The sequence below is a fragment of the Mastigoproctus giganteus genome, chromosome 7, assembly GCF_048544385.1.
Source record: "Mastigoproctus giganteus isolate SK-2022 chromosome 7, ASM4854438v1, whole genome shotgun sequence".
Classification (NCBI taxonomy): domain Eukaryota; kingdom Metazoa; phylum Arthropoda; class Arachnida; order Uropygi; family Thelyphonidae; genus Mastigoproctus; species Mastigoproctus giganteus.
In genome coordinates, this window is record NC_143581.1 from 31,969,750 (window position 1) to 31,997,368 (window position 27,619).

General features: G+C 35.4%; 1 protein-coding gene across 1 annotated transcript in view; it reads right to left on the bottom strand.

Annotated features, from left to right (window-relative positions):
• Positions 1-8,218: 8,218 nt before the first annotated feature.
• The window catches only part of LOC150082795 (paramyosin-like), a 185,257-nt gene continuing 165,856 nt past the window's right edge, over positions 8,219-27,619 (bottom strand). Inside the window, exons 10-16 of the mRNA XM_090377604.1 lie at positions 26,668-26,908; positions 21,408-21,603; positions 18,751-18,879; positions 18,414-18,578; positions 17,887-18,093; positions 11,328-11,528; positions 8,219-8,959 (exon numbers count right to left, since the gene is read on the bottom strand). Coding sequence (XP_090233730.1) covers positions 8,753-8,959; positions 11,328-11,528; positions 17,887-18,093; positions 18,414-18,578; positions 18,751-18,879; positions 21,408-21,603; positions 26,668-26,908 — 1,346 coding nt within the window. The 3' untranslated portion in view covers positions 8,219-8,752. The remainder of the gene's footprint in view (positions 8,960-11,327; positions 11,529-17,886; positions 18,094-18,413; positions 18,579-18,750; positions 18,880-21,407; positions 21,604-26,667; positions 26,909-27,619) is intronic.

A 27,619-nucleotide genomic window follows, 5' to 3' on the forward strand; every position in this document is an offset into this window, starting at 1 on the left:
CTTGAATATATGTTTGTTCACGATATTGGGGTCAGGTTTTGCATCTACAAAGATAAATTATAAATCATTCGAAAAGTCTCAACCAGGAATCCAGTTTATGATATTAACGAATTAAATGAACTAAGTTTTAAAATGTGAAGTTAAGTAATTGATTCATTTGCTAAAATGTGACTGATATAATTCTGAATATCAAAAGCAAGGATAACAGTTTAACTATCACTATAATAGATAAAGCAGTTTAAGTGTATTTTTATTTCTTCGGATGTGCGTGATCAGTTATAGATCTAGATATTTTTTTCTTTCTAATCATTCCTTAAAATTCAAATTATGTTGCCGCGAAGGGAAATTATTAATTAAACTAACATTAAAGTTGGATTTCATTTTTCATCTCTATGTTACTCATACCTTTAATTTAGTAATAAAATGTTTTTTGAAGTTCACTTAGGCACTCCATGTGCAAAGGCAATGCTTTAAATCCTATCCGGTAGTACGCCGTGTTAGATCAACTTGTTTCATACAACTACAGATAACGTTTATGTACTAATGTTTAAGTTATTGCGATTATTTGAAAAGTAATTAGTCATTCTCATGCTGTTTCATTAAGTTTTCACAGTTCGAAAACAACAAAAAATTGTACGGACGCAACGATGAAAATGCAGCCTTTCATCCCACAAGAAATTCATATATTTTATTACACTGGTGTGCAAAACTTAAGGACCAACACTATTTTTAAAGGTTACAACCACAAAATCTTTTCTTAAGATACTCTTTACTGATGAGAGTAGATTCAATCTCAGCAGCGATTCTGGACGTCAGCTAATCTGGCGAGAGGTTGGCACACGGTATCACCCCGCAAACATCACTGAAAGGAATCGATATGGTGGTCGAGGTGTTCTCGTCTGGGGAGGCGTTATCTTGGATGGACGTACACAACTCCAGATACTGGAAGGCGGTACTGTAACCGGTGCATGCTACTGTAGTGAGGTAATCCACCCCCACGTGGATCTGTTCCGAGGTGCCATTAGCCCTGAGTTCGTGTTTATGGATGATAACGCCACACCTCATTGCACTGCAGCTGTTGATATGCTTTTGGAAAGTGAGGACATTGTTCGTATGGATTGGCCTGTCCGTTTCCGTCGATCTAAATCCCATCGAACACATATGGGACGCTCTGGGGAGACGCCTAGCGGCACGTCCACACCCACCAGAAAATGTTCACCAGCTGAAGATGGCGCTGACAGAGGAATGGACGGTGTTACCGCAACAACTTATCAACAACGTTGTTCTAAGTATGGCCAGGCGGTACAAAGTCTGCATCGACATTAGGGGTGGCCATATCTCCTACTGAGGACCACCTCTTCTCTTTGTTCCATCTTTGGCAGTGATGCATCTGTATCATGGCAGCGAGTGCTATGTTGCCATTTTTGAATAAAGTCCCTCTGTACCATTTTGTTTCCGTTGTTGTTTCCTTCATCATTTCTGTACCTCACGAGGTTCCTTTAGTATGCTTTTCCCATATCCAGGACACTCCTATGAGAAGCTACAAGTGAAAACCTGACTGGTCCTTAAATTTTGCACATCAGTGTATTATCAGTTCATATTATTACAAACGTCCAGCAGCTGTTGGCTTTATTACTAGCCACTTAAGATACATTCAGAAAATAAAACGAAATCAACTTAGTTTTGCAAGTTGAAATAGAAGCTGATTATTTGTATAAATGAATATAGCAGATATATGGACTGCTATATTCATTAATATAAAAATATAAATATAAAAATATAAAAATACCTCACAAATATAAAAATCTGGTTGCTCCAGTTATGGTAATTGTCAAGTATCTGAAGGTATCTTATGGTATCTGAAGTAACTGGGGATTAGCCAGTTTGAAGTACAATTAAATTTTAAATTGATTCCTTTGTTTTATTTTATTTTTTAAAGTTGTTGGTTTTTAACTGCTCCATATTCGATTTCTAAAGTAGTACGATTAACACTTTTTTTCAATTATATCAATTTCAATTCAAAATTCTCATTTTTTTTGTGTATACATTTTAGCCCATGATGAAGGGATTCATTCTCATGATTCCTTTATCATGGGCTAAAGTGCACGCCTACACAAAAAAGTGTGTAGTAAATAATTCTTCGTTGACTTTTGGGAAAACGCGCTGTTATTCTCCAGAGTTTTGTAGTTAAGTTGAAGATTATTTCTCAATCAATCGACTATTCGAGCTGGATTCCAGTTTGGAGGTAAAATTGACTTTCTTCTAAGCTTCTTTTAAATAAATAAATAAATAATGGCTATTTTGACTGCCCATTTTGGCTGGATGCCGTGGAGAATAGCTGAAATAACGTGAATTGGACGGTCCTAGGTAAAAACAGCCTTCAAGTGTTCCATTGCCTTGTCTTGATCGGCTGAGATCTTTCTTTTCTTATGTTTTTATAAGAAGCGGCAACCTGGGTTTAAAAAAAATTTAAATAGAAATGGCTTAAACGGGGGAGACTTGCACAGGTGGAATCGTTACTTTTAATTGCAATCTTTATATCCGAAATACTTCACCGGACTTCAATTATACGCGGATTGTTCAATTAAAGCATTTTTGATGTGACAGTATCCTTAGAATGTGAGAAACGGATCCAGATATGCTGAAACCAACACATCGATATGCTACTTCATAACAAGATGTGTTTCGTTTCGTTTGTTCGTTGTGATGTTGTGGATGTATATAGAACGGCGGGTTGGCGTTTACTGGTTCAATTTTTAATTGGTGAAAGGTAAGAACCATAAAAACTTAATAATAGGATATTGGCTGTAGATGATGAAGGCCGTTACTCAAAAATCGCTGTCGTAAATCGGTCAAGAAAGCAGTGGAAGCATCTTTAGTCTCTAGGAGAGAAAAAACGTCGATCCCAGGTTTCTGCAAGACAGGTTATGTTAACCGATTGCTCGACCAACGTGGTTTCAATTCAGAGGCTAGTGCAAACGTCTTTTAATCGAACAATGCTCGCATGACTTGATGTTGGTAGTTAATCGTCCTCCTAACCTTTAGATCATCAACAAACTTTGACAGCTTCTGTAGCACTCCTCGTCAATATCGCTAATGGGGATTAGAAACCAGAGAAGCCTCAGCAAGTGAAATCCTGAAGGATTTCACTTGTTATGCTTTTTTTGCTGTTTTTGTGTATATTTGTCTTAGTTTTATTTCTGTTAAACTCAGAAACAAGTCAAAACTTAAGTCTGGACAGAAACAAGAAAATCTCGCTCTCCTCTCCCGAAAACACGGAAAGTCTGCGTTCATTTTCCACATTAACTATTCCATAAACTGAAGGACTACTACATCTTACCTAGCATCTATTCCTGTAAGACATTTACCAATAAATAAATTAATTTTCACTGTCAGAAGGAGTTGAAATGAAATTTACCTTAGAATGCTCCAATATAGCGGCAGTTGTTTATGAACCGAAAACCTGTAACAAGCTGTGTTGAACTATTCAGAAGTGGTAGTTCAAGTGTAGCGGATGAACAGTAGATCAATAACAGTGACATCTCGTTATTTTAAAGTGCTTATGAACTTATTCAGAAGGGTCGAGCATCATTTTGGATGAAATTTGGGATCGACTGAGATCACAAATTTCATCCAAATCATGATGGGATCATGAAATCTTTCATAATATCAGCTGGAAAGGTGTGGATCACTCTCAACAGGAATTATCCTATAGTAGGCAGATAATTCCTGTTGCTAGGAAACAGTGCTATTCAACTCATTTACTGGCTAAAAACTTTTCTTTAATCCCGAATGGTACCCTATACCATTGTTCATCTATTGTTCATGTTCGTTCCATTTATTGATAGACAAACAATGGAATTAATCATAGTGTCATTTAGAGGCACTGGCATTACTTAAGGACGCCTTAGATCGGAGTGCCATTCAGAGTGGCACTGGCTATCTCTGGCTCGGTCTGTTTTTATTTATAAACATGTTAAAGAGTTTTTACATGTTTATAAACTAAAATATGCACCCATGGATGATCAGTGATGGTGGCAATAAATTTTTCTACCATCTTTTACTATTCTGTATTATACTTTTGGGAGAGTAGGTAGTCCAGTGAAGATGAAAAGAAGTTTTAAATGTGGTGCGTGATGTTATACTCTTCACAAAAAGCTTCCTATTTTGATGGATTCAAGAATTCTTTTCAATCACTATAAAAAATGTGTAGAATTCTTTTCGATCACTATAAAAAATGTGTGGATATGCAATTGATGTAAAGGAAGAGGATTACATTGAAAAGTAATATATTACCCTTACTTTTCAAAGTAAATATTTTGATATTTTCTCTCACGATAGTTTATTGGGAAAACCGGAACAAATTGGGATCAATACCTCCCCTCTCCTTTAGTCAGACACCAATACACGACAGTGTGTATCAGTACCTGACTGAAGGAAAGAAGAGGTACTGTAATTATAAGTATTCTTCAGAGTGGATTAGCATAATAAGTGAAGTCCTTCAGGGATCAGTGTTGAGGCCCTTTTGGTTTCCAATTTTCACTAACGATATTGACAAAAGAGATTTTTTAGTAGTATTATTAGTAATAGTGGCATATTCTAGTCCAAACTGCCCACTTCCACAACAACAGATGGAAGTTTGTTCCAAAAGTCAACTATTTGCTGGCTGAAAGCAAACCTACGCACATCTCTCCTGCAAGCTTCAGTCATAGGGGAAGCTATAAAAGTTTTCTGATGATTTGAAGGTCTGATTTGCGCCGTCTGTCCATTCCCTCTTGCCGCCCCTGCTTATCCAGTTATTACACAATATGTATACAAATAATACACAATATTTGCCTTACTCTCGTTGACCCCCGTCCACCGAAATAAACTGACATGACTGCTCATCGCATATACCTGTAATGTCCTCTAGTTGATGCATAATTCAAACGACGTTATACATCCACAGAAATCAATTTTAATTATAATTCCATACATTTGCATAGTGGAAAATTAGGGTATAAATAAAAAAATAACTGAGGCAATTAAAGAAATTTGGTATGGAAGTAAATTATATTATGATTAAACAGTACTCTGTGTGAACTCATTGCAAACCATGTTATGCATATTACGTCATAAATATTTGAAATGAGTATCCAACAGAGGGGATTGCATACCTTAATAGGAGGATGGGGGTTGTGGTTATAAATGACACCAGCTAATAATAACAACAGACTCTTATGCTGTTCATGAAAGTGTTCATGAATCCTGATGGTAATAAAGTTCACACTTTCATGAGACTAGTTCGTAACTCACGTAAGCTTTTGGAGATTGATGAAAACTCGTAGTTTGTCTCCACAACGCATCCTATATATCCTCAGTGATAATCAGGACTTGAGACTCCTCCTCTCGTGGCTCTTCCATTAAAAAAATATATTCACTCTGAAGGAAGTTCTCCACCAGTTTCACTCTGTGGGGAGAATATTTCGTGCGTCAGAATCACCTGATAACTACGAGTATTCAAGTGTGCATTCTGTGCATTCAAGTTAATTTGCTCCCTCGTACCACCACATCCCATAAGAAGTCTAATATAGGGTTCAAGGATTTTGTACCTATACCTAGTAGCCATAGTTGTTCTCCCGAAGATATGCAGCTTCGTGCTTGCATTATATTATGTTGTTCAGCCCTTTGTTGGTTTTTGACGGCACTGATTACTATGACCAAAGTATTTGGTCATAGTAATCAGTTAGTATTTATTCCAGTTCCTGTGTCTTTGTTGTGAATATTATATTGTTACAAGCGTGTGTTCACCGCCAATTCGCATGTTGTTGAAAAGCTCAGAATAACACCGAAAAATTCCACACATTCGGCTGAGATCGACTAATTATAGCCAGACCTCTTCAAACGAATTATGAGTTGCGAATTCAGTATGCTGTAACAGAACACCACGATTGCACATTATACTTGCACCAATCAGCCACCTTCTCCACAGTAGTCCCTTTGACTGATATGTACGGGCTGGTTTCGGATTCCTCTCTACCCTCTTACCCCACCAATATGAGCAGATTAGTATGAGTTGAGAACATGGTTTCATTCATAACATCACATGGACCATTGCTCTTGGATTAAACTAACAAAACTCATATGTCCATGACCCAGTTTAAACGGGCTTTTCTTTATTTTAGTTCGGGACTTTTGCTCCCTCTACCTGTAATCAGCCTTGTTCTCTCCTACTGACAGTCTAAAAATGTTGCAAAGGTTCTTTCTTTCTTTCTTTTTTTTTTTTTTTTTTTTGTGCCATAGTAACTAAGGAATAAGTGTCGTATATTCGATTTGTAAATTGTGTGTATAATATTTTGCCTATTTTTGTTAAATAATAAACTTAGATTTCCGAGAAATGAAATCGTATAACGTGTGCCCGAGACCGACTAACTCGGCCAAGTTGGGAAAAAAAATTCTCTTGTTTTGACGAGATCATCCCACGCGTTTTTCACATAGTGTGGAAACACAAGTATCTCTACCACAGAACTTCATAATCCTAGATCGTATTATTTAAAACCACTAGTAGTTGCATATCAGAAGGACGTGCACATGAACACATCCTTACTGCATATTTAACTTGAATCTCTGTGTAAATTTTCAATTTTATTTGTAAAGGGCAAGTGCGTAAACTAATAGTAGGGTTTTAGGAGCATCAGCGACTAAGGCTATATTGCTCCGTATATATTGTCTGTAAATTGCGTGTGTTCTGAGGTCAATTTTCTGTTTGCTGGACGGAAAACTCGATTTCCGGGAGGAAAAATCATGCTACCCTCGCCTGAGACCGACTAATTCATCCACGTTGTGAAAAAGGCCCATAAAAATTCCTCACATCATCGACGGTACTCGAACTCGGGTCTTTTCCACTCGGTGGGGGGAGAATGGCGATTCTACCAACTGTGCTATCCATGAGGGCGTGCGCAAACTGAACTATAATTAAATTTTGTTTAACAAAATATGAGACTTATGTTTATCTGTACATCAGCATTGCTTTCATCCGTGCTTTTCTAGGTTCTGTGTAATCTGTAAATGTATTCCCAAATTTTCGATGCACTATTGCTGTTTTTTTTTTATTTGGTCCCATCCTATTCACTCAATAGAAATAATAACTCTGTAATTGTATGATGTATAACAAAATGAAGCGTTTTTAAACGATAATGACAATTATACTAAGCGGATACAAAAATATTTATATTCTTTTATGATTGTGCTATATACTCCTTGGGATAACTGGAAATACGCTGGGGTAGTACAAAATAAAGAATGGGAAGAACTTATCTATAGGCTGATCCCTTTAGACATAATTCTTTTAATCCATGTGTTTGTTCCTATATATTTTGAATCGATGCAAAATTATCTAATATACCTTATTTTGTTCTATGGTTTGTTTTAATTTTATATTAGCACCTGCTCGTAAAAGCAGTGCCGCGTTATATATTTCTCCTTGTTTATATCTGTACATTTGTGCATGTTAAACCTCATTATTATTCATAATAACGAAGTTTAATAAGGAGTGCAAATTCTTTTCTTAGGTTTTGATTTTTGTTGCCTTTAAGAGAATGGGTTCTATCGTTGTAGTAATTTTTGGTACATATTTTGGGTGGAAAATACGTGGACGAGTGTAATCGTGATATTTAAAGTTTTTTTGAATTCGTTGTGTTTTCAGCACTTCATAAATTAAGATCATATTTCTCTTCGCCTCTGGAATGATTAGATTCTTCCTGTGGAATGTTCTATGGCATTTAAAAAACTTTGGTAGTGCATTATGCTTATTTTTGTTTCTTATATAAACAATTGTTGGCTGTTTAAGAGAATAAGCATTGGATTAATTATTCCGATTCCTCCTGGATCCGTTGTTGTTGACTCATATATATATATATATATATATATTAGAAAATATGTGATTTTTGACAAAATATTCTGTACACTGTTGCTTTTTTGTTTAGCGAAAAGAGCCCCTAAATACCACTTCACAACTTTTTTAACATAAATTATATTTTAAACTTAAACGTGATGTTACAAATCTATAACTGAATTCGTTAAAAAGAAACATGTTTCTTTAGATTTGAGAATTTCCAGTATTGGTATTTTTGATTTCTTTTCACTGTTAGAGAACCCGGTTGCCCCACCTAAAAAAATGTTTAAGCGAAAAAAAGTGTGTATATTAAATCTATTCAAAATTTACTTAAACTAGAGACGATTTATTTAGACAGAAGATTTTTATTTTTTCTTTCTATTCATCAGATAGTTCCAGACGACAGGAATGAAGGTATACAATAAACGGATAACACCACTGAAGGAGTTGGTCTTTAACTGGAACTTCCACTGTAGCGTTCCTCTTAGAAAAAAAAAAAATTAGGAGGAACGCCCTTCTCTAGCCCACTTTGCTGCACGTAACTGTCTGTTGCCAGACAGTGGGAGGCAGGGGTGTCGAAACTAGGTAATGGTGATGGAGCACTGCACCATACGCTAAACACATCTGTACTCGTTCTCACACGGTGACAGAAAGCAAGACAAGGAAAGGAATATTTGATAACAATTACAACTAAATTACAAATATGGTGATTGAAATGAGAGAAAAAAACAATACAGCAGGTCGTCCAAATAATTCTTTCCGCTAGGTTCTGCGCCAATGAATTCTGCCGAATTTATAAAAGTTGATAGTTTCCCCTCCTGTCAAGATATCTTTCCTATCACCATACACTGCAGGGAAAGCACCATCTTGTGGCAGTGTTTAGTACTGAGATGAACTTGTAGTTTGCTCTTCCGTAATGGTAATCTTCTGAACTCCACCTGGAAGTTGGCTTGTCGTTACCCACGAACGGTGTTTGGCACGGATTAATGACAAATTGCTCTCAGCCTGATCAGCACGATCTTCAGCTGCCTCTAGCTCTCGCTGGAATCGACGAACACGAGTCAAATTCTGCTGGGAAATTCCCTCCTGAAAAATAAATAAACGAATAAATAAATGGAGCACCAAGCTAATTTTGTTTTATTTATTTGTAATCATTACACCCTATACACGTAAAACAAGCTCTAATACTAAGCAGTTGGAAGTAGCACTTGAATACAGTAACATAATAACAATAAGAGACATGTATATAAAATTGAGGGCTATACGAATTCATATCAACCATGCAAAATCAAGGTAATAACAGAAGCGGAATGGGCTGTTGGGAGACCGGGAGATTTCCTGGTGAGTTAGTCTTCAAATCCCATAGTGAGGCTGGTATATATGTGCGTGTGTGTGTTGCGTTTCTGTAAAAGACCGAAATCTAGTAAATTCCAAGATTTATCACCTTGGCAAAAGCCAGAAATTCGCATTTTACAAAAGTGTTTTGGTAAATCCTAAGATTTACCAATTTGCGTTGGAAAAAACTCGAAATACAATACTTTTCACTTTATTTACAATTTTTACCACTCTCATACGGTAAATCCTTACATTTGCAAGTTCGTTTTGGCAAAAGGATGATGAAAGTGATTTATAAAAACTAATAATTCAAAATAAGTAAAGTTATTTTTAGGAAGGTTTTTCCACAAATTCTAGTGTAGAAACATAGAAACGTGAACCATAAACAGATATGACTGAATATTTTTTTCACTTTATCTGAAACAGTGAAATATAGAGATTTTTAAACAAGGGCATAGGGAGAATACAGTATATCAGCTGTCCAAGAAAGGTTGTCTGGATAACATAGCATTTCAGTTGTTACATTGGTAACAACTGAAAACGAGAGTGTAATTGGGAAGAGAAAATATAAATTAATCTACCAAAGAAGAAAGGAAATCGTAAAATAAATAATAATTTGAAGAAAAAAAATTAATGTAGCGATAATCAATTTGTGTACGAATACCTGCCCATGATAGTCTTTTATAGCTAATGATAGTTCATTAAAACAGCGATCCTAAATCAGAACCAAATTAATATCATAGAAGAAATAACAGCTTCGCTGGACCTTGGTGGTCAGGTGGGTTCTAACTTGACAATAAAAATCCCCCCCATTGGAAGTGCAAACCTAATAATGTACAACTTGAAAGGTGGAGAGAGACCTTGGTGGCCAGGTGGGTTCTAACTTGACAATAAAAATTCCCCCCCCATTGGAAGTGCAAACCTAATAAGGTACAACTTGAAAGGTGGAGAGAGACCGGGAGGATTTCCAAATGTAGCCTTTATACCTGCATCCATATCTTTCTGCTAGGACTCATAAATTCATGGTTGGACAAAGGTGTTTCAGAGTAACATTTTAAAATTACGCCTCTTACATTAAAGATTGCATCAGTCTACTATCCTTTCTTAAGATGGCGTGCTCCCTTTAATATTAATATTACCGATAACGGGGACAAGATGTATAAAAGATATAATTATGTTTCCAGTAGGAAAGCCATTTCCACCCCTCCTCTCAAAAGGTAATGAAATAATTAGCTTTATATTTTATGTCTCCATTTCAATATCATAATGCATCAATTTATTCAAAAAGTGATCCTCAGCACTTCAAAATTGATGTCACTTCATTTATTATGAATAAAATATTAGCCTGTACTGTTGAAAGAGCCCAAAAAAGTAATACTTAGTTTACTTTTATTGGCCTGACAGCTCTCTTTTATTTGAGTTCATCTCAACGAAAATGAACAATGAAATTACACGATTATTTTATAAGGGACTTTCTAGATTTATAATTTAGAAATTCCTTGGAGGAGGCTCAAAGGTCACATGAGACGTACTCAATATAGCATTAAGATATTCATTTTTGCAATTGTTCTAAAAAAGACTTCCAGAGAAAACTCGATTGTGGAAAACGAGGTCTCATTCAAGAATTCAGTTGGTGGAATTAGTTAAGGATTGGTTAAGTTTTTTACTTTTACGCTAGATAATTATCAACTGAATAGAACATTTAGGAAATTAATCTATTAAATGTTTTTAGAATGAACAATGAAATATATGAAAGTGTAAGAATCTGTGAATTTGTTTATGGATTGTTTAGTTCATACAATGCAGGTCCAAACTGAGAATAACAAAGAAATTAAAACGTTATAATTAAGCAGGATTTCTTTGTGCTTTATTCTTTTTACAGTGCTTAGTTTAAAAGAGAAAGAATTAAAATTTATAAGACATTTAAATATGGTTGTTGTATAATAAAAGTATTTATCATTTAGTAAAAATTGTGGAATCAAAACTTAACAGTGAAAAACTAAAAATATAAAAACATCCAGGGTGTTCTCATTCACTCTTTTATTAATACTGTATAAATGTTAATTGGAAAAGGCCATTAAATAAGTATTCTATCACATGCCTCAGAAAAAAATGTTACCTGTTCTGACAGTTGACGCTTGTACATCTTAACTTTTTCGGAGAGTTTTTCAACAGCATCATTGAGTATAGTAAGGCCCTTATGATCTTCTTCTGTCTGTAGAATTAGTTCTCTTACGCGAAGCTCCTTCTTACGAAGTATCTTTTGAGTTTCAGCATGGCGACGTTTCTCCTCTTCCAATTCAATTTCAATGTCACGGATCTGAAATCAAAAGACAAATAAAGATAAAATTTTCATCAAATTATCCTATACACAATCAACGAGTTCAATTGCAAATCTAAAACCAATATATCTCATACAGGTTCAAATCACGACGTGATCTGAACTGACTGTAACATAACCTATATTATAACGTAGTACTGTACTATATTAATAATAACGGAATTATGATACTATACTAATAATAAATCTAAATAATAAAAATGTTCACTAGGAATGTCAGCATATTAAACAACCATTCATAGGATAAAAAGTCTTCAGAACTTTTAAATATTTAAGAAATTACAATAATCTTGTACTGATTTTCGATTCTCTACATTACAATATTATTATTATATTATTTCTCCCTGATTGGGGGTTCCACCTCTTGACGGGTATTGCTACCAAGTACACAGGGTGGTTGTTGTTATGTCTGGTGTTACTGTTGGTCGAGGAACTCTCTGACTATTCTACAGGTGTTCAGGATTGCGACTTTCTGGAGTTCCTTGTAGGTGTTCGCTGGGAGACCTATTACTGCTAGGCTGTTATGTAGGGTCTTTGGCACCATACCTGTGGTTGACCCGATGATAATAATAATAAGATTCTTTATTAACATAAATTTTATACACTAGTGATTCCTTACACAGAAAGCCAGAGGAATCTTACAATTAGTTGTTTATACAAGTGATTTTGATTTATAAAAAAAAAAAATAAACTCATTGCAAATGCCACATCTCTTTGATCTCCTGTCTTAGGTTCGTGTATTTCCTGAATTTTCCCCATGGGTTTTCCGCAGGTTGCCAGTGTTGGGTACCGCTATGTCAATCAGATAGGTAGCCTTTTCCTTCTTGTCCACAAGGGTTATGTCCAGGCTGTTGTGTGAGATTGTCCTATCCACTATTATGGCGCGGTCCCAATACATCTTGTGGGTTAGGGTCGCTAGTACTGCCTAGGGTTCGTAATTGTAGTACGATACACTTTCTTCGATCAACTGGTATTTCTTTCCTAGCTTCTGATGTATTATTCTGGCTACCTGGTGGTGTCTATGAGTGTACTCAGTCTGGGTGATCACCTTGCATTTCGCGGTGATGTGCTGGATCGTTTCTGAGGCCAGGTGGCATCGCGACATGTGTCATCGGACACTTTGGGCTCCTTGGAGATGTATTTTCTATAGTTCCTGGTGTTGATTACTTGGTCTTGGATGGCGAGCATGAATCCTTCAGTCTCGGGGAAGAGCGTCCCGCTCGTGAGCCATGCATTGGAAGCAATTTTATCTGTGATCTTGATGGAGATCATTGTAGTGTCTGCCAGGGAGCGTCTTCTCTGCCCATCTTTCTAGCTTCGTTTGTGCCTCCTGGTTGGGAGGGGACTCATCGCTTAGGTTGAGTGGGGTATACCGCTTGTCTATCTTCCTTATGGCCTGGTAGAGTGCTGCTGTGTGTTTCTGGAAGTAATCCTTCAGGTTAGCAATCGCTGTCTTCTGTTTCTCAATGAGGTCTATCAGGCCCCCTTCCTCTTTCTTTCCGGGCAATTGTAAGTCTCTCCACGGCTGATTTCGGGTGGTGTTGGTGGCTCTTGGTCATCATTGTCCTTGTCTTTCTCGTGATATCCTCCAGCTCGGTGTTAGTTTACTTCCAGTCTATGACCCCGAAAGAGTGTTAGCACTGGGACTGCATAAGTCCCTTATGACTTTTAAGTTTATGGCTTTAACGGTGTTCCCTCCGGTTCAGCTTTGCTTTCAGCAGGCTTCCGAGTCTCTGATGGTATTTTTCGGTCAGGCAAGCCTTAATTTCCTTGTGCTTTAACTGCTGAGACTGCATCATCTCCAAGTATTTATAGGCCTTTCCCTCTGCCATGGCTTCGATCTCTTTACTAGTCTGCAGCTGGTAGTTTCGGTTTCAGCGCCTCTATTAGCCACGGAGCTATGAGACACGGAGTAGAAGGCATTGCGGTAATCGATGTAGGCTGTGTACATGTTGCGGCGCTTCTTGTAGGCTTGCTCCATAACCGCGGCATCTATGGTTAATTGCTCATTGCATACTTTGCTCAGCCGCTTGCATCCTTTCTGCTGTTCAGCCATTATGTTCCACTCTCCAAGTGGTCTGATATGTTCCTAGTTATTCAGCTGGTCAGGATCTTGTACATTGTTGGGAGGACTGCGGGATTGTCTCTGAGTGCCTTATCATTCGAGTGAACTGCTCTGCCAGGTGCTTGTGTGTACAAGTGAGCTTCTTGTACCAGTAGTTGTGGAAGTTATTTATTCCTGGAGTTCGCCAGTTATGAGAATTCTTGATCGTCTGCTTTACTTCTTCCCGAATTTCCCCCTCTCTCATTTATTGTACGTCCTTGGTTTTCTTGCGTTCGAGTTCTATCCATGGGGTTCGGCTGTTATGTCTTACTTCCCTGCTCCATATGTTTCCCCAGAACTCCTCAATCGTCTTTTGCTCGTGTGGTCCGTTCCCTTCTTTCCTGTTTTCTCCGAGAGACTCCTGTAGAAGCCTCTTTGGTCCTCATCGAAGATTGAGTTGTTTATTTTCCTCTGGGAACTCTCTTTGTATCGGCGTAGGCTCTTGCTGAGTGCAAGGAGGCTCTGCTTCAATGAGTCCAAGTACTCTCCTATTCTCTGATTTTTTGTCTCATGTTTGATGTGGACGCTGTCTCTCTTGTGGATGCTCTTCATTTTTACAATTAATTTCTTATTCCTATTGTCCTATTGGTACTGGCTCAATTGGCCTATCTTGACTCTTAATTTTTCTATCTTCTGCTGACGTCTTCTTTCCCAAGCTGGCGGTTCCTTCTGTTTTCGGTTCTTTTGCTGCTGGTCTCTCGTTATTATTATCATTAGCCTTATGGTGCAAGGAAGCTTGAGGCTTTTGCTGCACCATCTGGTGAGTATTTTCATACTCACCAGATGTGAGCCCCTGGCGTTTCTTTAATTACTAGAATAAAGCCAATATAATACTGTTGGGTTTTAATTTTTTTAACCACGCGAAGCGAAATAAGAGGTTAAAATTTATATAAATTATAACTACAATTTCATTATGATATACATAAATGGTACTTAAATAATAACCATAAAAATGAAATATGCAAATAACAGCTATAAATCTTAACTGAGAAAAATAATTCTACCAGTGTGATTTTTAATTGTCATTATACAAAGTAACAAAAACATATTTCGCATTTATATTTCGACAATAATTATTCTAATTAACAGAAAAAGAAAGAGGGCGCAATGCACATTCCGCTTTCGTCTGCTTTACTTCAGTGCTGTGGTAGTAATATTTAATGTCGCAAAGATAAACCTATTTGTTTTGTATATTCGAGGTAAGAGCATATTTTAATATAATTATTAATTTATACAAAGCAATGTATGACGATGTATCATGGCAAAGTATGGAAATAATTACTTTTTTGAGTAATTTGATTTATATTTGTGGTGCCTAATTACAGTATATTCCAAACGTTAACGATAAAGTATGAGATAGTCACCCGAAGGAAATAGCGCACGAACAGAATGAAATAACATTAGTGCTTAATTTTGTTATCACAGGAATAATATCAGCATAGTATAATAGTTATCGTTTAAGTTCTTTCACAGTATTTAATGTATGCTGATATCAAATGATATGAAGTGGTTATCGCAATTCATTCAAGGTAGACTATTTTTAATGAAATACGTTCTTTTCGTAGTTGAGGAGGGGATAACCTCAGCATACGAGTCTGTTTTGAAAATGGCTGTTTTTCTCACACGCTTTTCTTTTCCTTTTTTATACTACAAATATAGAGTTACTAGCTTATATTTTTTGAAAGTGGAAAATGTGATACGTTACCAATCAGGGACTTTGTTAATACTTTTCATTTCTAGATTGGCTATGGTCCTATGATAATGTATGCAAATACTTTTATACAAATTGCAAGGTCGATTTTGTGCACCGTCGCATATCGACAGCCCATTTGAGATGGTTTATCGATTACGATAATATATTTGCGATGAAATTTCGAACTCCTTTGAAATCGTAGCATAAACGGGATTTATTATTTTTTTTTTTTTACTTCCATCTAGATATGCAAAGAGATCATTATCCTATGCACACACGCATGCGTACTTCGAAAAGAGAACCCAGTGCTGCTATATTTCCTTCCGTCTCATTGATAAGCTAAATTTAGTTGTGATTTTCAGTATTTGTTTTCTGATATAATACAATTATTTGTATGCCAGAACTATTTTTAGTCTTATAATATTATGTTATTGTCATATATTCGCTCATTATCTGCATACTGTATGGACACATCCGACCACCTTAGGCACTGTATATATAGCATGAAATTTGCAAAGCTAAAAGGTTGACGTTTTTGTTAAAATTTATTACAATGGCAGAAAATACGAATTGAATGCACTAAACGAAACTATATCCATCGAGTTCCTGGAAACTAGACTTTTATTTCCATAGTGTGATAATAGAAGTCTTCTATTTTCTTGATCGGCGTAAATTGTAAACAATTTACGCCGATCAAAAAAAAAACAGTTTCCCCAAAGTTTTGTTGTTATTTTATAATTATCGGTTCATGCAGATCGAAGTCATGTTTTTATACAGTTTTTCTGTAATACGTTAATTTTCCTGAGTATTACTTTATTTTTGTAATTGAAAATTACATAATTGCCTTCTTATTTTTGTTAGCTTGTTGCAATGTATGTAACAGTTTTTATCTAGAGCTTTTCATCCTTGTAAATGCCTCTTGAGTGCAAATAATTTTTAATTATACACTATGTATATTTTATGTAACTATTCTTATTTGTAAATAGTGATTATTATCTAATTAAAATAAATAACCCAGTTTGCAATACAGCGATTGTTTTAATATAATCGAATATGGATTTTAACTGTTACTAATAACTGTTACAGAATGTACTAGTAGCAGTAGTAGTGGCATGTGATGCAAGAAAGCTAGCGTATGAGCTTATGCAGCATCAGCCAAAAAAAAAAAAAAAAAAATTACAAAACAATCTCCTCTAAATATTTGTCCAGTTCCTCCTTAAATTTATTTAACCTATCAACTTCCACAACGACAGATGGAAGTTTGTTCCAGCAATTAACCGCCCGCTGACTAAAGGCAAATTTCCGCACATCTATTCTAACTCTGTCCTTCCTCAATTTCAATTTATGCCCCCTTAGGTTCGTAATATGAACGAGTAGAAGAATCCCATCAGAATTCAGTGTGCTCAACCCATTCATGTGCTGAAGTGTCCTTTTGCTTGTTGACATGCAACTGCTTTGTTTTTTTTATGTGATTTTTAGCGTTGCATGAATGACATGAAAATGAAATTAAAATCGCATTAAATTAAATTTATGTAGTCTCTATATTTTTAATTACTGAATGTTCTTAGCATTGTAAAAATGATTTGGATACACGGTAATGTTCAAAAACAATCGCACTCCTTGGGGAAAAACCCATATTATGTACCTCACTAATCAATGCTGTAATCCTTGTCAAATATTATTGCTGTCACAGGGAAACTGCCTGTCTAAAAATATCTTCATATTTAAAGACGTGTTGTGTTACCATATAATCATTATACCCCACAGAGAACAGGCAGTTATGTCGGTACATACCTTTGACTAATGGGTTATGCGATAGATAAATGTATAATCCTGTATATTAGCAGAAATAAATGTATGTCGGACTACCATTTATTAATCTTTAAATTTTCTTGAAAAATAATAGCGCAGTATTCTTAGAATAGTATTTAATATGGTTAATGGCCGTAAATCAACTGATATAGCATGAAATATTTAAAATGATTAAGAATGGAAATATACTTTGATAATAATGAGTGTTCTGCTGAAGGTAGGTCTGTGAATTTTATACAGGCTTCTGTAGATTTTCCAATGCCCTTCGTTCCTGTAGTCGCATGTGTTTAGAATTGGAGTCTGCTTTTTTTTGGGGGGGGGGGGGAGGAACTAAAATAAAACTGGAACAACTCACGGGAAACCTACTGCTCCTCTTCTTGAGACTGGCTACTCAAACTTGAGTGAAAAAGCTGTCAAATCTTCTAGGCTAAGATGTAACTAGAATTCAGACTTTCCAAAGGGAAGCACGAAACTAAGCCACTATACTGGTACCGAGATCGTTCTCAGTCTCATACTCATAGATTCTCAATTTACTTACCGTGCAATTATTTTTATTTGCAGACTCAAATAAATGCTTTATGAAATATAAATTATTTTTGTTCATAAACAACGTTGAATTTAAAAAATAATGAAATTCAGCTTATCCCAATAAAATTATTATTTAGGATTAACTTTATATTACATATTTGTTTAGTTGTCTTCTTAGAATTCACTCCGTAATTACTTACCCTAGATTCAAGTTTTGCCACAACTCTCTTTCCTCCTGCAAGGGCATTAACTTCCACTTCCTCAATACGGACCTGGAGATTATGGACTTCGATCTCTAGAGACTTCTTAATAGACTCGATCTTTACTAGCCTTTCTTGCTCTTCAACTAACACATCCTTGGTTGTTTTTAGTTCAACTTGGCATCTGTTGAATCGTTCGTCGACTACCTGAAAATGAAAGCGATGACAAAAGTGGATATTAAAATAGAATAATATAAAGAAGTCAGTAATAAAAGGGAAATAATGAAAGAATAATATTTTGAATTTAATTTCTGAGTTTCTTTATATTTTTTTACTAGAGCATAATTTCATCTTAGCACACTGAAATTTCAGGTTCATAACAGTTTTTTAAATTAAGTGTGTATTTTAGAACTATTGGCTCACCAGGTTATAATACTATGGATCTCTCTCTCTCTCTCTCTCTCTCTCTCTCTATATATATATATATATATATATATATATACACAGAAAGTATAACTATGAATTACCCTTAATTCCTTATGTAGCTCTTCGTATTCAGCTTGTAAGACAGAGAACTCGTTTTCAATCTTACTCTTCGCCGATGTAATATTCACGTTAATTGTGGTCAACTCATTGACGCGTGTTTGCGATTCTTCATACTGTTGCTCTACAGCTCGTTTAGCGCGGAGACACTAGGGAAAAAAAAAAAAAAAATCAGTTTTTAAGCCTGATTATTTGAAAGTGATCGCCCTCCAGAATTCATAATTTCTTTACAAAGGCATTTCCGATTAGATTACAATTTTCAAAGAAATGGAAGGACGTGATAAGTGACATGGAGTATTTTAGTAACTTATTATGAGGTACCTGCTCCAGTGCAACACGGATCTCATCCAGTTCTCCCTGTAAAGCTTGACCACGTCTCTGAGATACACCAAGTTGATCAACGGCTTGTTGCAGTTGACGGTGGATATCTTCATACTGGGCTTGGATCTCCTAAATGACGAATACAGAGAATGAATTAGTCAAACTGCAATAGTTATAAAAAAGTATATGGAACAATTAAGTTAATATAACTATAACGAAGTTTAAATTTAATTAATTAATTTGTTCTGTGTTTACTTACAATACAATTTTATGATTCCTGATTGAAAGGAACCCTGATTAAAATATTATGTTTGGTAATTCCAACCTGTTGTGAAGAAACAGTTTTCCCTTTTTTAGACGTATTTGCAAATACGTAAAAGTGCATATTAGCCTTACTATATCTGTCCGTCCATCCGTATTCCTGTAACAACTCAACTCCAAGTTAACGAATTTCATGAAATTTGACTTTCAGAGCTTTTAGAAAGATTCTCGAGCCATCTAAAATTATATTATAATCCGATGAATAGATTTTTTTCCATAGACATCTCGAGTTACGAGTATCTCTTCGTATACCTTTGTATATATACGGTAAATGAAAGTGTTTCGGACATTAATCCAAATCAGGAAAAAAAAAATCTGATTATTAATGAATCGACACCATATTTTTAGAATTGCCATATTTTTAGCGTATATTTTGTTCGTCCTTGAGAAGGTTTTAGGTCTGATTCCATAGCAGTTCTCTCTACAGACCTTTTCGATCCTTTTTGAGAATTTCGGGGCTTTTTAGAATATTCTTAGGAATGACTACCATCATGTAGATATGTTAACTCATTTCCAGTATATTCCACCGGTTCCCCCACTCCTCTTAAGAAGTATTTCTACTTACAATTCATCTTACATTACGTGGTGAGGTTTCGCAAACATTTCTTGAGTATAGTACAGGAGTTTTTAAACATAAGGTAAATTATGATGATCGAAGATGCCCGAGATCCGTATATTAATTAACATGTTACAGAAATAATTCTTGTTGAGCACCATTTTGAAGCGTTTCGTTTAACTAGTCAATTTTTTTCTTTAAAAACAATGATGTTACATTCATATCTGCATTCTCTAACCTTAAGAAGCTTTTCATGTTTCCGTAACTAGAGAGAAGACCGTATAAAAGTCTATACAATTAAAGAATTCAAAACGCTTTAATTGTGCAGACACGGTGGCGGTCACTTTGTGCTGTTTTACTTATGTGGAAAGAAGTAAGATCTGATTACAGTCCGCCAAGGTCTGAAGCACTTGTGAGGTGCTTTAGGCCTCTCTAATAAGATCTTATAAGAGGCGCCAAATTTAATTGCAGCAGTACCTACTGCTTATGAAAATAGGTCGCCTAAATGTCTTTGAACTTTTATGGAGTACGAATGCTATTTACGGAGCAAGAAGACGTTTTATCTCTTGGTTACGATTTTTGCTGAAACCAGTGTGTGTTTCTCAGAAAATTTGTTAAAATAGTGCACATTGAGAAATATGTGATTTAGGAAAGTGACATAACAGCAGACCTGTTGTTGCTCACAACTAGGAAGACCACCCTTTTAACAGTAAGGGCGAATTTTTAAAAGCAACTTACTAATAAGAACGTGAGGGTTCATTTAGAAACTGGAATCAGACAGCAACTACAGACGAATATGGTAACTTGAGCAGTGCACCCTTATGGAAGTGAATCTACGTCACCAGCAATACTGTGCATGCCTTTCATAATTAGTACCAAAAACAACTGGTGCTGTTGTTATTGCACTCCTATTAACCACATTCTCTATTTCAATAGGAGCACCACTTAAACTTATGTTACACAGTTAAGTGAATGAGGGGAATTAATTTTAATGAGATTTATTTACTATAAATTGTAGGAAGGAGCATATCTTCTCTTCTTCAATTAAATAATTTTCAGAATGACACTGAATTACAGAAATTATGTATTATTGAGCATGATATATATATATATTATGCTCAATTTATTATTTTTTTGTGTGTGAAAGGTGAGCACACACAAAATAATGTGTAATATAGTTATTTCACATTATTTTGTAATTAGTATATAATTTATACTAAAATTAGTATATAGATAATTAAATGGTTAATGGGATAGGCAGGCTCAAAAAATTATAAAAAATAATGATTAATGTTAATTGAAATGGTTTGTGAAACACATTCTCAGTTCATTATAATGCTTTTTAATATTTGTTTTTCATATTTTTTTTTTTCAGTGTACATGTATGCTGCTACCAAGTATTTATAAAGGTAATGTGTTATCTTTTAAAATATTTATGACATTTTTCTGAGATTATACATTCTTAAGCAATTGTATAGTTGATACGTTCTTATTTCAATGATTCAGTATCACATATCTTATTCAGCAGCCTAATAAGTTTCCATAAAAAAAATTAAATAATTAAATAATAGTGCAACCAGTACAGTATATTATACATAAGTTTTGATCAACTTTTATGTACTGATTGCACCATTACACAAATAGATATACAAGTATGTTTATGTGTATCTGTTATTGTTCATATTTTCCAGCATATTTATATATAATTATTGTTCCTAATTTGTTTTTGCATTAAGGTGAAATGAGGACATCTTTAATATTAAATTAAGTTTTAACTTACAGTAATCTGTAGAGACTGTTTCTTTATTGTTTTCTGCAGTTCAATGTTTTGCTTGTTAGAAACATCCAGGGACATCTCCAGTTCAGTAATCTGAATCTGCATCTTCTTCTTAATGCGAGTTACTTCAATCTTCACTTTAGCTTCAGCTTCTGCTACTCTTTGCGCCATCTGTTCAAGTTCTATCTGCATCTGTTTACTGAAAGTGACAAAAATATTGTCATTTATTAAAATTTTATTGATGGTGATCACTATCATAAACTACACTTAATGTATGCAGTAGTCAAAAAGTAATTAAACGATTCCTATATATCAGATCAGTTGAAAAACAAAAACAAAAAAAAAAAAAAAAAAAAAACAAATTCCTTCTGTTAGCAAAATAAAAGTATAGTACGCAATTTCTATCTCTGCATTTTCTCCTAAGTGAAAAGCTCTATATTTTTAGTAATACCTTGTAGCGTTTTTCGGGAACTGCACTTCTGTCACACAACTTTAACCCAAGCACAGTACTAAGTACTATAGGTTCTAATACCTCTCGTGTTTGGGGTTCACATAAAAACTATAGAAACAAAGGTAGATGTAGTGAATGGGCATTACATAAAATCATGCCTTTTGTTGATTTCAGTTTCTAAAGTGCACATTGAAATTTAATTTTGTTTTTACTCTGTTAAGTAAAGATTATTTATTGATGGACAATTTTGTCCTTCCATACTGTTTGGAAAAGACCAGAATTCAAATTCCATCAAGGTAAGATGAATTTTTTGTGCGTTTTTTTTTTTTTTTTAACACACTGCAGTTCAGTTAGTTGGTTTTGGATAAGTGTTCTATGGCTGCAAATTTCCCCTCCCCCAACCCACTTCAAAACTTAATCAAGCAAAATATAGTAAATTGAATATAGCCTTATTGCTCTGGTGTAAAAAATCAACTTTTAGATTACTTAGTACAGATAAAGATTAGCATTGCTATTACTGGGATTCTTTTGTTTTTTTAATATATTTCTTATATTTCCGACCATCCATGGTGTCTCATGGATGGTTCAGTAGGAGACACCATGCACTCCAGGGTTCGATGTTGGGACCGTTGTTGTTTTCAATATTTATCAATGGTATTGAAGGTGTAATAGGCTTAATGTCCAAGTTTGCAGATGATACAAAGGTTGGCAGGTTTGTTAATGACAGTAGTCTTTACTGTCTTATACGGTCTTGGTATGCTGCTGCAACAGATCTAGAAAAGTTGAGCAGATGGGCTGAGAGGTGGCAACTGAAGTTTAACATTGACAAATGCAAAGTACTGCATATAGCAGTAACTCGGGTTAATGTACCAACTGTGTGATATTACACTCAGGGTAGTGGAGAATGAAAAAGATCTTGGGGGTAATTGTGCAGTCAGATATGAAGTTTTCTGAGCAGTGCACGCAGGCTGCCAGAACAGCTCATGGGGACTTGTCAATGATATACAGGAATTTTGCTAGCAGGGACAGGGAGGTGATTACTCCATTATACAAGGCAATGGTTAGGCCACACCTTAGGTACGGCATACAGGTCTGGATGCCTCATTTTAGGAAGGACGTGGAACTACTGGAATGAGTATGGAGAAGGGTAATGAGATTGGTTAGGGGAACAAAGGGTTACTCTTATCAAGAAAGGCTTAAATTTTGCAAATTGCAGCATCTGGAGACTAGGCATCTGCAAGGTGATCTAATCTAATTGAGGTGTATAAGACCTTGAATGGTTTGAGCAAGCTCAATGCTAATGGGATTCTTCCTTTTTCTGAGATTCTGCACCTGAGGGGGCATAAACTGAAATTGAGGAAAGACAGTTGTCGAATAGATGTGTGGAAGTTTGTCTTTAGCCGGTGGGTGATTGATTACTGGAACAAGCTTCTATCTGTTGTTGTGGAAATTGATAGCTTAAATAAATTCAAGGAAGAACTGGACAAACTTTTGGAGTGACTGGATGGGTGAAATGGGAAATTTTTTTGGCTGATGCCATATAAGATTGCTTTTTTTGCATCATATGCCTCTTCTAATGCTAACGCTAACATAGCTCATCAACATTATTGGTTTTTGTTTCAGAGTAAATATCCATTGTATTTCTTATGGATTAAATTTTGTTCACTTCTGATCCAAATATTTCCTTAGCTTTAATTATAGGTTTAATTGTCCTACTTACATGTTCTTCAAATGTTGGATCTGATATAGCATCTAAATTGTTTAATCTTGATCTGCTATGTGACATTGAGCTGTGTCTTTGGTTTTACTTTATGCAATAGTGTATCATGTTTCTTATATCCATCATCAACTCTATTAATAGCTTTATATCCTCCAGCCAATGAGACAATTGCTTGTATCTAAGGTGAAGTGAAGCAACAAGCTGAGTAGAGTTTGCATGTCAGATATTTCATGTTGTGAATTATTGTATTGGTTCACTTTGGAGAAATTTTGGGGTTCTCTCATTGTCATTAAGGTACTAATGACTTGAATCTTGATCCTGTTCTATTGCATCATGGCTTTGGCTGTGTGAACTTTGCTAGGCTGACTAAATCAGGCCTCAGACTCCCACTCAACTTGGGAAAGTAAACAGTTGGTCTGAATAAATAATCAGAGATGACATTGTTTGTCATTTGATGGCTGATTGTGTTACTTTATTGACTGAACTAGATGGTGGTTCATTATGCTGGTCAAGTGACTTTAATGACTGATCCCGAATGGTGTCTCATTGTGCTACCTAGTGACATTCCAGATGGTGGACTGTTGTGTTAACTAGCTCATTGTTGCCTTTGTGACTGATCTGGGATGGTGGTTCATTTTGTACCATCTAACCACAAGAAATGTAAAATAAATGTCCTCTAGCTTATCTCTCTTTTAATTTGTAAAATGTCTACAATAGTTATACTTTTTACCTTAATGCTTCTCATGGATTCATTTCATCATTTTTTTTCATTATTTAATTCCGATAAAATAAGGTGTGGCCTTTACCATTTTTTAAAATGAGCCATTTTATGTTGGCCACACACCTTATATTTTATCATAATTAAGGTATATTTTTGAAAAACTTGTTTTTTTTATCTTATTTATTATTTCTCGGTTTTAATTTCTTACTTCACACAATAATAATCGCATATTAGAGGCAATGAATTTTTTGTAAATGATTAGAGTTATATTTTATTTGAAGGTTCTTAAATATTTTTCTCTTCTGGTGGTGGTGGTGCTGCTGCTGCTAGATTCAAGTGAATCAAAGCACTCTATGTGTTGATCTTTGTTACAGTAATACACTCAGTGAGTATTTGGTCTAACTGAATCTATTATATATAATATCACAGCAGGAATTTCGGAGTCGATAGATATTTATTAATTCTAATTCCTGTCATTTATTATATTAATACTTCAAATTTTGAAAATTTATGTTTCGGTCTTTCCTCGCAGCAGTACGTTTGTACTTCTCTATTCTTTTTTTCTTCCTCAAATGACGTATGCGTGTTGGTCCAACCAAACGCTGTGTTCTGGTTACTATTTTCAAACAAAAGATAACCGCTGATCTGAATCACATAGCAACAGAGTCATTGACGTTGACAAGGGAAAAAGTTATTTTTGGCAACGTCTGGCATTTTTATTACTTCGAGAGGATGAAACTTAAAGGTACATAAAATAGACAAGCTTCTCTAATGGAGAAGGATTAACGATTGTATAAGAGACGGGGCTGCCTTAATTAATAGGGAGACAGTGTCTGGGACCTTTGTTTGCAATGGAACGCAGTGTTATGGGTGGTGGTGGTTGTGTTTCAGGCGCACCATCGACTTAGACCACATTGCGTCATTGTTGTAGTATGTATGTGTTCACGAATTGATTTTCGTGTTGCACTAGCTGAAAAACACGGAATAGCTCAAGGGGAGCCCTACTCCCTCCCCCATTGAAGAGGCCCTTAGAAATTCCGCCAGTCTATGACAGGACTCGAACCCAGACTTCTTCAAACGAGTGACAAGAGCTGAAACCGTTACACTGTCACGGAGCACTATTAGAAATTTCGTGGTACTCTAGTATTTGTTTATTCTGTAGAACAGAGAATGTGCACTTGTTTAAATAATTAGTTATTATCAAAAAGACCTTTAGCGTCGGGGACCATAGTGTATAATAAAGTTCTTATTAAACTGACTAAACAGAATAATACTGGCTTATAATAAAAGTGAAAAATAAATGAGAAATAACTTTTATTATGTTTAGTTACGTGACAATTTCTATCTTTTTTTTTTTTTTAATATAAATTACGGCTATATTTTACGGTTAAAAACGTTTATTAATATCGGAGTTTTGAAAATTAGTTTTTGAAAAAAAATAATAACATTGATTATAATGACACTGTTTTGGTAATAAGAAGGAAGTTCATGCATTCTTCGCCTAGACCTTACAAATCCAAAAGTACCCCTGTTGCTTTAAAACATTACCGATGCGTATGACGAATCGGAACGGCTTTCCAACGTCGCGCTGCCATTCCGAGACAGGTTTGTGTATACAGCGTATACACTCTGTATTATTTGTTTGTAGGCAAGCCCCCCCCCCCTGCACACATATACATGCGCGCACGCTTTTCTGTTCCGTGAGATCTCTTGCATATCATATTGGTTATAATCACCACGTTCTTATCCCGTCTCAGCCGGAGGAACTTTTATGGGGGAATATTGTGTTTTTACTGAAAACAGAATTTTTCATCGCCCAGCACAAGCAAATGAACTATTGAATATGCGCAATTTACAGGTAGAGTGTACGATGCCACATAGCCTTAGCTGCCTAGGCGCAAATTCAAAGCAATCCAACCCCCTTCTCCCTAAGAGAGTTGTTTAATTGCAGATGCCATGAATGCTTCAATTTAGGCAGCTCAGTACTTTGATGAAACAATTATAAGTTAGTTATGTCTATTTGTGGCAAACAATTCGAGATAATGTACTATTTTCTGTTCCGTTGAACTCTTCCATTTTCAGATGGAAGAGTTTAGCAGAACAGAAACAATAACTTCAAAAAAGTCCCAACGAATATTTATACATTGGTTCTTTAAGACGTATTTGCAATATACTGTATAGTGTTGTATTATAATAAAAATTGGGAATCACTATTTCGAAACGGGCGTATGTGAAATGAATTTTGGAGTAGGGGTATATGTCAGGACTCAGTCACCACATTAAGAGCATATGCTGTCATCGCAGTCTTAGTGCAGCAGTTTTATCCGCGATAAAATGAACACCTAGATAAGCAAAGTTGGCAAGAACTTACCGCAGTGCTTCTATTTCCTCTTCCTTGATGGATAGCCTTCTTTCATAGTCGTGACGAACTTGAGTTAATTCAGCTGTCAGACGCTGGGACTTTCCTTCCTCTTGCTTCCTTAAAGCTTCAGCTTCCCTGTAGGCCGAAGTTAACTCATCCTTTTCATTTTCCAACCTCTTGATCTCAATATCCATTTCATGAATACGACGAGTAGAATCAGCAAGATGACTCTTAGCATCGGCCAGATCATCTAAAGAAAAAGAACAATACTTGTTAGAGAAATATGCAGTACAACGAAAATCGTTTAGAAGTACATTTTGTTTATTCGGAATTTTAATAAAATTCTTTATATACTGAAAATTTCGCTGCTAATTGAATCTTATTTACATTGGAACTATTTAAATTTGAAAATACCCAACTTAACTTTCAAAAATTTTGATACATAGTGACTGATTTTAAATAGCAAACACACTGATAAACACAGAAAATTCAAAATAGTTTATCTTTTAGAATACAGTACTATAAGTTTTTATAAAAAAACAAAACATATCTTTATCAGACATTATTGAACCTAATATAAATTACTGCATACCACATACTATAAAGCTCTCATCTACCACTCTTACTATGATCGTTGTAATGATAGGCATAATCGGATGATTAGTCATTCGGAAAAACAGTCAGCCCAATCATAGATTATATGTTATTTACTGACAATACTGGTGGCTTATAGCTTTAGTCACTTTGGCTCTCGTTCTCATATAGCCACACTTATACCTCGGGAAACAAGATTGCAGCCCTCAGAAAGTTTCGCTACAAGATTTATCGTGGAACTTGAGGGTGAATACACCATAATTACAATCACTACGATCACACATATGGAAGATTTTTACTTAATGCGGATGCAAGGGGAGGTGCCACAGTGCATATTCTATGTACTGCTTTTGCACTTGCGCGTATA